The sequence below is a fragment of the Anser anser genome (genome assembly GCF_964211835.1).
Source record: "Anser anser genome assembly, chromosome: 20".
Lineage (NCBI taxonomy): Eukaryota > Metazoa > Chordata > Aves > Anseriformes > Anatidae > Anser > Anser anser.
Window position 1 is genome coordinate 9,023,617 of NC_139741.1, and position 11,131 is coordinate 9,034,747.

Genomic DNA, 11,131 nt, shown 5'->3' on the forward strand with positions numbered 1-11,131 from the left:
CTGCTCCTTGGACCAGTTCCTTTCTCTCAAACGGGAGTTTGGGTTCCAAGAGGCGTAGGGCTCGAGGCGTTGACCTTGGAGCGTGGTGTCCCGCAGGTAGGGCACCACAGTTTCATTGAGCAGTAACCACTAGGTGTCAGATGAGGTCCAGCACGGTCCTTGTGCAGCCGTTGGCCAGTGCTTTTTCTTCGATATGAAGCTTTCCACATACAGTTTGGTTTCTTTCTGTACGTCTTATCTAAGGGAGGGGACAGACTTGCACCTCACTTTCCTGATCTTGCAGCAACTGCTAGAGCATTTAATACTGTTCATACATGCAGCAGTTTGCCATCAGTGACATCAACGTGGCCTCCCTTGACTTGAATTAAGCTTAAATTATTAACAATTAGATTTTGAACAAAACGAGGGTGGCCTTCCATTCATCAGATTTTAATTTCTAGGAGGCTTTGGTACTGCTTGTGGGTGGAGCACAGAAAAGAGCGACACTGTTGCTGTCACCCCTGAGGACAGTGGAAGCTCTCAGCACCTCTCAAAAATCAGGTCCTGCCTTCAGATGCCAGCCTTCTTTTCCGGATCTGAAAACCTGGATCATCTCATGAGCTCCATAAATCAGCTTATTTCTCAGCTGGGTCATTATTCTTCCAAGAATTTTCCTCTAAAATTATGTCTCTTCCTTTCTAGTAACTATAGGGCAGTTAGTGGAAGCACTGAACAACGTGTCATACCGCGTTACGTGCTGCATCACGTTGTAAGCTAACTGGCACCAGCAGTAAAATGTACAAACTCCATTTTTCACATCACAAGATGAAAAATGAGGAAACAAGAAACATCCGAATTAAGTGTTTCCAGTAATGCGCTGCCTGTAACTCCGTTTTAAATTTAGTACAAGCATTCATTATGAAATGAGCTTTCAAGCAAATGTTGCTGATGGTTCTGCATATGAAACAGAATCCAAACAGCCCTGGGTGTGGGGTTTTTATATATATATATGTCTCACTTGTTGCATAATTTTGCCATGTGCAGGGAAGTCCCTATTTTAATGAAAAAGAAACTGCTCGGTGCTGGGAAGGGCTGGGCTGTACGGGCAGGGTGCTCACCTTGCTCGGCTTCCGTGAGGATTCCTCTTTTGTCCGTGCAGGACACAGCCCTGGATCCCGCGTGGAGGCTGTCACCAATCCTTTCAATTGATTACAATCCCTTTGATTGATTACAATCCCTTTGATCGACTGAATCAGTCGATCCCTCTGCAGCCCCGTCTCCTGCTCTCTCCCCAGGCCCCCATTTGCTGGTCAGCCTCAAGGGCCACTTGAGAGCCCTTTGCCGGCAGCTTTTTGGGGAAGCTGCAGGTGGCGGAAAGGCAATGCTGAGGCAAGGGCAGGAACTCTTGCACGGAAGCCTGTGGCCACCTCGTCCTGCCTGCGCCGTGCCCCAGCTGCCCCAGAGAGTGCCCAGGAGGACAGTGCTGCTGCCCCTGGGCTCGGGGAGCTCCCCGCGGCACCTTCAGCTCTGCAGGGCGGCAGGGAAAGGCTCCTGCTCCCACTGCCATTGCCGGGGCACTTGTCCTGCCCGTGGCTGCTGCAAGAAGGGCACTGCAGCGCCTGTGCATCACGGGGCAGCGGTGGAGGGGACACTGGGCCATCGGGGCTGGTGGCCCGGCCGCCTGCCTGCTTCCCCTCTCCCCGGCGCCACCGAGGGGGCTCGACTGGAGACTCCCAGAGGGAAGCACCCGGCTCAATACAAACCACAGCGGGTAAACAATTACGGGCGCGATTGCAGCGCTGCTTCCGCTTTCCCAGGGGTTTTAACAGCGAACGAGCGCGGGGCGAGGGCAGAGAGGAGGAGAGGCTGAGAGGCACAAGGGGAGGCAGGAGCACGGTGCAGAGCTGCAGCAGCCATGGGGGACACCTTCATCCGGCACATCGAGCTGCTGGGCTACGAGAAGAGGTTTTTCCCCAGCCAGCACTACGTAAGTACGCCGCGAATACCTGGCAAGTTGAGCAGCGAGGTCTGTCAGGGGCAGGAGCCTGACCAAGGCATTTCTTGAGATAAGTTTGATGAGGGCTTTAAGAGCATCCCTTTTTTTGGGGCAGAGAGGTCATGGCTGGTGGTATGAGCTGGAGGCAGTCTTAAACACACAAGATTTTGGGCACCACCTTTTCAAGTTCTTGGTTGCTTCTCAGGTTTGGAAAGGGCTTTTTGTGGCTCTGCCCTCTGATCCCCACCCAACCTCGTGTTTCTGTCCCCTCTCTGTTCCTGCCACGTGTCTCCAGCTCCCAGCTCACCCGCTGCCTGCGCAGAGCTACTCCCGTGCAGGGGGGAGCAGACAGAAAATACACAGTTTAAAACAAAGCATCTGCGGGACGCCCCAGGGGCTCAGGCCACAGCAGGGTTTGGGGGTCCCGGCTGCCCACGGGGCTGCAGCACCTCTGCTCTAACCCTGCAGGTCTACATGTTCCTGGTGAAGTGGAACGACCTCACCGAAAAGCTCGTCTACCGCCGGTTTACTGAGATTTACGAGTTCCATGTGAGTGGTCCTGGGGTGGGCACCAGCCCCTGTCCCGGTGCACTGGGGCTGGCAGGGGGGAAAAAGAGGAAAAGGAGGAAAGCAAATTACAGCTGAAATTCCCACGAAACAAACCTGGCTGAAGAGAGGCTCCTGGGTCCCAGCGTTTCAATCTCCTTCACGCCTTGAAGGGGGGAGCTGCCGGCCCCATGCCCCCCAGGGAGGTTTCTCCTGGTGTCGATCCATGGGGTGCAGCCGGGAGGGGGCGAGCAGCAGTCAGGGTGCCATGGGGGGGGGGGGGGGGGTTCCTGCACCATCCTCACGGCCCTGCCTGGCCCTGCTCTGCAGAAAGCGCTGAAGGAGATGTTCCCCATCGAATCCGGCGACATCAACGCGGAGAACCGGATCATCCCGCACTTGCCAGGTGAGGGGCAGAGCGCTGGGGGCTGAGGCTGGGACAGAAACTGCCGCTGGCTGGGAAAGTCCCCACCGGCCGCGCTCTGTGGGTGCCCTTGTGCAGGTGCTCGCTGCAATTTCTGTTCCTGCCTTCTGGGCTTGAAACCAAAACCCCAGCAGGGGCTGCCTGAACGGCGGCTGCTTCCCCCAGCAGAGGCTGGCCGCAGACCCCATCCGTCCTCCCTGATACCGGGTGCCCCAGGAACGTGTCCCTGAGTGTTGGCTCCATCCCCAGGTCAATGCAAAAGGGAAAGTGGCTTTGGGCAGCCTCAGCTGAGCAGAGCTCTCCTTCGGTGACACCATCCCCAGGATGGCTTTTTGTGCCCTTATGGCAACACAGATACTGTACGAGAGGAAGTGAAGCAGTGTGAGTTCAAGGAGAGGGAATAAATTGATCCAAAGAGCTGGTGGTTTGTACCCAGGCAAGGTGCGGTTCAGCAAACATCCCTCTTTTCTGGAATTTCCTGCTTCAAATGGGGCAAGAAGGAGCATGAAAAATAGCCATGGCTTGTGACCCACCGGAGCAGTAAACCCGCAGCTCACGGCAGGGTGGCTGCTCCCCGTGGGGCCGGACATCCCCGCCGTGCTGGGACCCTTCTGTCCTACTGCCGCCGTGCCAGGCTGCTCGGAGCCTCCTCTTGGGGCACGGGGCCGGCCTGGCGCAGCGCTCCGCTGTGTTTGGGGAACCGAAAGCCCTGGGGGTGGAAGGAGACAGGGGTGGGGCAGCTGCAGGGGCCGGGTGAGCCACGCACACCCTGACGTGGGGTTCAACGCTGAGCCGTGGGTTGGGACTGCCGGTGGTGTTTTGGGGCCCTGGAGCTACCAGGGGCTGCAGTGGGACACGCGCCGTGGCCGCTGCCTTGGTCATGGCTGGTGGGACGGAGGGACGTCCGTGTGCCCCGCGGCCGTGGGCTGGTCCCCTGAGCCCCTCCTTGTGCCCCGCAGGGTGGAGAGCTCTTGGTGCAGCTGGGCTTGGTCAGAGCATGGACGTGGAGGTTATCCCATAGCTGAAATGGAGTCTAATGGGGTCTTTTCAGGGCTTGTAAGAGCTTCACAAGGGCTGCAGGCTGCAGGGTTGAGCCTGGCCACACAAGCTCTCCTCCAGCTGCCTGTGGCCCTGGGGCCGCACTCACATCCCCAGCCGCACAGAGCCAAAATGAGGAAGGGGCGGCTGCAGCGCTTTGCAAACCGGCCGCAGCCTGCAGCAAGCTTCCCTGCAGCTCCTTCGGCTCCCCACGTGCCCCACGTGTGCCCCACGTGTGCTGGCCACAAGGGAGGAGGCTGGGACATGTCCCTGGAGAGCCTCACTTTATGGGCACCACGCAGCAGCCCGGAGCCAAACCTGCTTGTTTTCAGGGCAGCGTTAATGATGCAGAGCAGCCTGCTGGAGAAAGTGACAAAAGCAAGGCTCTCACCTGCTTGTCCCGACTCCTTTCTCCTCTCCACCAGCCCCGAAGTGGTTCGACGGCCAGCGGTCGACCCAGAGCAGGCAGGGCACGCTGGCCGAGTACTGCTACGCGCTGGTGAACCTGCCCCACAAGATCTCCCGCTGCCTGCACGTGGTCAACTTCTTCAAGGTGCGGCCCGACGACATGAGCCCCGTCACCGACAGCCAGTGAGTACAGCTGCAGCGGGGCACATTTCTGCATCTCCAGCCCCGGGTGCTGGCACCTGGCAGTGCTGAAGTGGTGCAGCACCAATTAGTCACCAGATAATTAGCCCTCAGGACCCACTGTGAGGTTAGGTGGGCAGGGGCGTGTGTGGGTTTTGCGTCCTGTTCCCCCCGGCTCCATGCGGGGGGTGGCACCGCCGTTGTGTCCAGGGGCTGCCAGCACTGAGCTGCCTTTGCTCTCACCCATCTAGGATCAAGAAGCCCGAGGTGTTCCTCCTGCCAAAGGATGCCAAGAAAAACGCTAGCGGTAAGAGTCCTCAGAGGGACGCAGGTGGATTTTGCTTTAGGCTGTCCTGGAGTTTGGCTGAAATAGGGTATTTCTGGGCCGGGACGGAACGTCTCTCTCCTCCCCCGCAGACATCACGGGCCCCATCATCCTGCAGACGTACCGAGCCATCGCCGACTACGAGAAGAGCTCCAAGTCTGAGATGGCTCTCAAAGCTGGAGACATGGTGGACATCGTGGAGAAGAGTGAGAGCGGTAAGTGTCCGTCCCTCCGAGGGCCAGCCCTGTCCTGGCCACCACCTCATCAGGGCTGGGGCCAGCCTTTGCGTCTCGTGTCTGAACACAGCACCCCACAGCATCCCTGGGGCGTTCCTTAGAGCAGCGCGTTGGCAGAGGGGTGGGAGGCTGGCTCGGGGTCTCCTGATGGAGAGCAGAAGCTCAGCACTGAACCCCGCAGCCCTCCCTGCCCCGCTGGGGCAAGATTCACTTTCACATGGAGCCACATGACGGTCGGTTTGGGCCGGGGAGGGTGTGAGGCAATCCTAGAAAAGCCTGCAAGCTCCTCGCACGCCTCCGCCTGTGAGGTTTCCTGCCCACGAGGAAGCAGGGTGAGCTGGCCGGGCTCCCCGGCCACAGCACAAAAACAAACCGTCCAGCCCGGGGACACAGCCGGTGCCTGCCGTCCCTGCGGTCCCTGCTCTTGCCCACTCTGCTTTCGTTGCAGGCTGGTGGTTTTGCCAGTTGAAGAATAAACGGGGCTGGGTGCCAGCTGCATATCTGGAGCCGATGGATGGTCCCGATGAATCTGAAGAGCAGGAGCCCAACTATGCAGGTAAAATGTTCAGAAAACCACGGCGTCCCCAAGAGCACCGCCTGTCCCCAGGCTGGTCCATGGCAAGGCAGGACTGACAGTTGCTGTAGGAGCTGCCAGGAGGGATAAAGCTCATGGTTCAGTGCCTCATGTTTGACATCAGAAGCCTCCCATGACCTGCAGCTCAGCACTCTAAGCTGGTTTTGGCTCATCAGAGATGCACATCGTCATCCAGTGCCCATCCTGAGCCAGGGGGATGCCTGCTGGGCTGCTGGGTTAGCCAACGAGCTCAGTGCAGCACCCGAGCCGAGGCGCGGGCTGTCCCTCACACTGAGCTCCTGCGCTCCCCTTACCAGCCCTCTGCGTCGCCCTGCAGCCGGAGAGGGTCCGCACCATGCGCATCCTGCACACTCATGCTGGTTGCTCTCAGGGCTTCGTCTTTGTGGCTTCCAAAACACTGCAACAGACTCTATTAGCACAACACTTCCTTGTTCCTCATTTAGTCACCCAAGTTATAAACATGCTCTTCAGCAAAGAAGGATATTCTTCCACTTGCTCTCGCCAGCTTTCTCCTGCAGAGGGGCCTGGATGAGCCACAGGCACGGGTAGGGCTGGGGAAGTCTCAGCCCAGGCTTGGAGACCTGAAGCCCCCTGGGCCTTGCCAAAAATTTTGGGTTGGTGCTCTGGTGCCTCCGTGGCTCAGTGGAAGGGGACACCGAGCCCCATTGCTGGGGGGTGACGCACAACCCACCCGTCAAACGTCCCCATTTCACATGTACAGGTGAGCGGTACGTGGTCCAGAAAAGCTACACAGCTGTGGAGGAGGACGAGCTGACGCTGACGGAGGGCGACACCATCGAAGTCATCCACAAGCTGCTCGATGGCTGGTGGGTCGTCAGGTGAGAGACGCCGAGAAGAAACCAGGCAAAGGGCCACGGGCAGAGGGAAGGGTTGAAGCAGAGGCCTCCCCATCAGGGCTGTGAAATCTACGGACCGTTTGGTGCCGCTGCCCAACACTTCCTTTTGCAGGACTGTTTCTAGTAGCCTTGTGGCTTTGCAAAGTGCAACCACATTGCAGCTGGGGCTTCCTCTGCTGGGTGCCTCAGAAATATCCAAGAAGGCGTCAGGTGGAAAAAATGTGTCCGTTATTCGGCATTCTGGCACACTCTGATTTGCATAACCTCAGCCTTCATCCCAGCCTTGGCCTGCTCTGTGGTCTTGGACTTTCCCAGGGGGAACCCAGTGGCATTTGTGCTCTGGGGATTCACAGACTGTGCCTTCGCAGCAGGGACACGTGGTAGCTACAAACCCTGGGAGGGGGCCCTGGCCGATGCATCACAAGCAAAAAAAAAAAAAAACAAAACAGGAGATAATAGAGATAATACAAGTTGGTGAGACCCGGAAAACTGTGAGGCTTTGCTCTGTCTGCTGCCTACTTGGTGTTGGGACTCAGGCCCCAGTTTCAGGGAGAGCCCCACGCAGACAAGGTGGGGGGACAGTGGAAGCCCCCACCCCCGCAAGCAGCATGAGACACCCAGCATCAGGCTGCTGGGGACAGGCGCAAGGAGGTGGTGGCCACAGAGTCACAAACTCAAGCCATGTTGCCTTGTGTCACCCTGCAGGAAGGATGAAAGCACGGGTTATTACCCCTCCATGTACCTGCAGAGATCAGGGGAGGCGAACACCCCCGAGAAGAGCGAGCTGAGGAACCGGAGCATTCCCCCCCGCAGGTAGGAGAAGAGCCGCAGGAGGGAGGGAGGAGGGCGAAAGCTCTTCTTCGAGGGGGTGAAATGAAACCAGACAGTGGTTTTGTGGTGTCCCCTGCTTGGCCTGGTGATGAGGAACTGCCCAGGAGAGACGTGAGCAGGGCAGAGAAAGAGCAGGAGGCCGATCCTGCAGGGCTGCAGCAAAAATAGTGCTCCTGACTTCCACGGGCAGCTGGCACTTCTGCTGCAGCGCAGCCTCCAGTCAGGCACATTTCTCCTTGTCCTTCTGCAAAGTTTCTTTTCTGGGCTAATCTCGTTTAATTTTCAAATTAGATTTTTTTCCTAAGTGCATCCACTGAATCTTTGAGAAGCGAGGAGAGATTTGACTAATCAGAGCTGCCAAATGGCCTAATCTGATGGGAGGATTTGAGCTAATGGAAGGGATTTTATATTGATTAAAAAGATAAAAAGCAATAATAGCTCATTAATTCTGATGCAATGACAATGGCTAGGAAGGGCAGAGCTTGCCTGGATCTTTTCTTCCCTACAAGAAAACAAGGCGGCCTTCTATAAAATCTCTCAAAATCCAGCTCAGCTGGAGCATGGTTGAAGGTGAGCCAGTGTAAAATAGCACAAATCTACTTATCTGAGTGCAGTGACACTGCCTGATACCTTTGGGGAGGTGAGGCAGTGAGGACAGTGACTTGCTCCTGTGGCAAATGCCACCCCTGTGGCACTGCTGATGGCAGCAGGCAGCAGCAGCAGAAGATGGAGGCTGGGGTGGTGTTTGCCAGGGAGCGGCCAAAGCATGAATTTGGGCTCAGAGCACCCCCATTGCAAAGGCTGTGATCTGCCCTTGCGGGGAAGAGCTTGGCTATGAAATGGGGCACGTGTTGAAACCAGGGAGGGGCTGAAGGCAACTGGGCACTGCAGAGGGCTGCAGGTGCCTCCAGCGGAGCAGGACGATGCTGTGGGCGGTTGAAGCCACCTCTCTCACCCTGGTAAGGACGACAAAGAGGTGTCCAAAGAGCTGTCCAAAGAGGCTCTGTCCATCTGCCTGGGGACGGTCCTGCACGCTGGGACTTTCCTACAACAGCATGGCTCTGCATCGCCCCAGGGCCTGGCCTTTCACTTCTCTCTGTAGTTTCTCTGTTGCTGGCATAGTGCCGCACAAACGGCTGCACAGGCACCTGTCCCAAGCTCTGTCCCCCAAAACCCCACACCAGGGAGCTTAGTGCTGCAGCCAGGAGAGATACCATATGTATATATCCATCCATCTGTGAGCAAACCCCTACATTGCTTCCAAGGCTGTCTTGAACTCCAGAGAAAACCTCATGCATATCTTGCTCTTTCAGCATTATGCCTGATCTCTCTTGCCATCCCCATCTCCACCTCCCAGGCTTGTGCTCAGGCTTCACCCACCAGTGCCTGCTTCCAAAGCACCTCTCTAGCTGCCTCTGTACATGGCAGCTCACCCACAAGGGCTGGCATTCACCTGCTGCCTTGTGCCAAGCAAAAAGGCAAAGCAGGTACAGGTGTTCTGGCGAGGCAGAGGGAGAAGCGTAGCATCCAGCTGCAGTGGGGCTGGGAGAGGCAGGGCCGGGGACATCCTCAGCAAGAAAGTGGTGGAGTGAGAGTTGCCATCGTGGAAACTGAACATTTCATTTCTGACTCGCTGCAGATCCACCATCCGCAATGCTAAGAGCATCCACAAGCAGAGCCGGAAGCAGATCAGCCAGGAGACCTACAGGAGGAATAGCAGGAAGTATATCCAGAGCCGGAGGAACATGAAGGCCAATTTGCAGAACAAGGCCAACATCATCTGTAAGTTTCAGTGGGGCCTTTGCCCCAGATGGGTCTGAAGTTCTGCAGACGTGGCCCATGACCCCAGAAGTGGTTGCTGCAGATGTGGTGTGAGCAAACAAACCTGGGAATCTCTATGCCACGCTGAAAGATCTGTGGGAAGAGAAGGAAACAAGTCTTTTCTCCAAAATCCTCTGCACTTCATGCCCCAAGCCTTGGGCTGTCATTACAAGGTAGCACAGCCTCCAGCCTCTGCCCCATCACAGGAGGGCGATGATTCAGTAGGACAACCCATGCGGGTAGTCATTGCCTGTCCACCCTTCTCCTGCTATGGGGAAATTGTGTGCAGGGAGGCGTTTCTTTTCAACAAATTTTCTCACCCCTGGTTATAGGTCTCACAGAGAAGGAGCATGAAGGAAAGTGGTGGCATTTCTGCCCTCAGTAGGTCCTAGTGGGAGGTCAGCCTACTGTTAGGACCACTGCTTTTCTCTGTGCACTCCTATCATTGCCCATATTGCTGTTACTGTTACTGTACATGTTAACTGCAGGACGATTTGTGGTCCTTCCATAGGAAGCCTTTGAACATGTCCATAGAGGGGTGGGGTGGTGCAGAGCTCTGACCCATCTCTACATCTGCTTTACCCATAGCTGAGAAAAATGAGCAAGAGGAGAACAAGTCCAAGGCTCAACCTGCTGTTCCTCCCCGGCCCAGCAAAGACCTCATCATGAACCGCTGTACAGAGAGCACCAGGAGAAAGATCATGTGAGGCCCTCAGTCCCCAAAACCAAGCGAGCAGATGCTTTATCTCCACCCGCTCCTATGCAGTGGGGACACAGAGACAGACTAGGGGATCCACATGGATCCCACAGCAGCTGAGAGCCTGGGGAGACGCAGCCTGGGGCCCCATGTTAATTCCATGGCACAGCAAGTCCAAGATGTGCTGGTGAAGCCCTGAGGAGCGATGTGAGCACCTTCCATCAGCATCTTTGGGGGTTGAGCATTCCCATGGCCTGCTGAAGGTTCCTCATCACTAGGTCTCCTTTTGTACCATATTTGTATTCTGAATGATTTTATGGATTTCATCAATAACCAGCATTGTGTACAGTGTGTTTTGGGGGCTTCAATTATTGTGGGAAAACCTTAACATGTAAACAATGTGTACAAAGACCAGTGTAGCACAAAGAGGCACTTTATGTATGGATTTCAAGGCTTTCACACTGTCTGCATGGCTGATCAATAAACTCATCAGCAGAAATTTCTGCATTTCTGCACCGTCTCCCATGGGTTGCATGATGGCGTTTCTCCTCATGCCTCCAACCTGCTCTGGCCAGAGGGACAGGGCCTCATCTTGTACAAGATGTCGATGTGTAGGAAATTTGTTGGGGAGGTTAAACAACAGCAGCTCTCTGATGAAAGCTTTCTTCTCTGCTCCCTCTAGTGGGAAACCAGGGCTGGGGGTGCAGGTGTGATATTTGCTGGGGCAAGCCAAGCCTTGAAGGAGGCCGTGAGGTGGGGTGGCCATGAGGCAGGGAGGTCGTGAGGTGAAGAGTCCATGAGGTGAGGAGGCCATGAGATGAGTAGGCCTGAAATGATGGTGGTGGGTGAGGGGAATAGGGTGACCCATGGTACTGCCAGTGGAGCGGGGCTGCAGGGTTCCCCACAGCCACTGGTGCTGCTCAGCAGCGCCCAGCCCATCTCTCTGTCCGCTTCACAGCCCAAGGGCCACCATGCTGGGAGGCCGGCAGCCATCATAGGGCGGCCTGACAGTGCAGGGAGCAGTGCTGGGACAGCACTGCCACACCACATGGAGAACAACACTAGGACTATGTGCGGGTGACACCGCACCCAGCCGTACCAGCTGTGTTGAGCTTGGGTTTGCATTTCATTTGGGTTTCCCATTTATGCTGGGGGGCTGTGTGACGGGTCTTGCTCTCTACAACTACCTGAAAGGAAG

General features: G+C 56.3%; 1 protein-coding gene across 1 annotated transcript; it reads left to right on the forward strand.

Moving 5' to 3' along the window:
• Window positions 1-39: 39 nt before the first annotated feature.
• Window positions 40-10,470, forward strand: NCF1 (neutrophil cytosolic factor 1). Its single transcript, XM_083806069.1, has 11 exons — window positions 40-1,966; window positions 2,444-2,524; window positions 2,852-2,927; window positions 4,409-4,574; window positions 4,823-4,878; window positions 4,989-5,111; window positions 5,581-5,688; window positions 6,449-6,566; window positions 7,290-7,397; window positions 9,055-9,197; window positions 9,825-10,470. Exons 1-11 carry the CDS (start codon window positions 1,895-1,897, stop codon window positions 9,941-9,943), a joined length of 1,170 nt encoding a protein of 389 aa, XP_083662195.1. The 5' UTR covers window positions 40-1,894; the 3' UTR covers window positions 9,944-10,470.
• The last annotated feature ends 661 nt before the right edge of the window (window positions 10,471-11,131 follow it).

Coding starts and splice junctions, on each gene's coding strand:
- NCF1 (XM_083806069.1), top strand. CDS start 1,895: ATGGGGGACACCTTCATCCGGCACATCGAGCTGCTGGGCTACGAGAAG. Junction 2,928..4,408: donor GATCATCCCGCACTTGCCAG/GTGAGGGGCAGA, acceptor CCTCTCCACCAG/CCCCGAAGTGGTTCGACGGC. Junction 4,879..4,988: donor TGCCAAGAAAAACGCTAGCG/GTAAGAGTCCTC, acceptor CCTCCCCCGCAG/ACATCACGGGCCCCATCATC.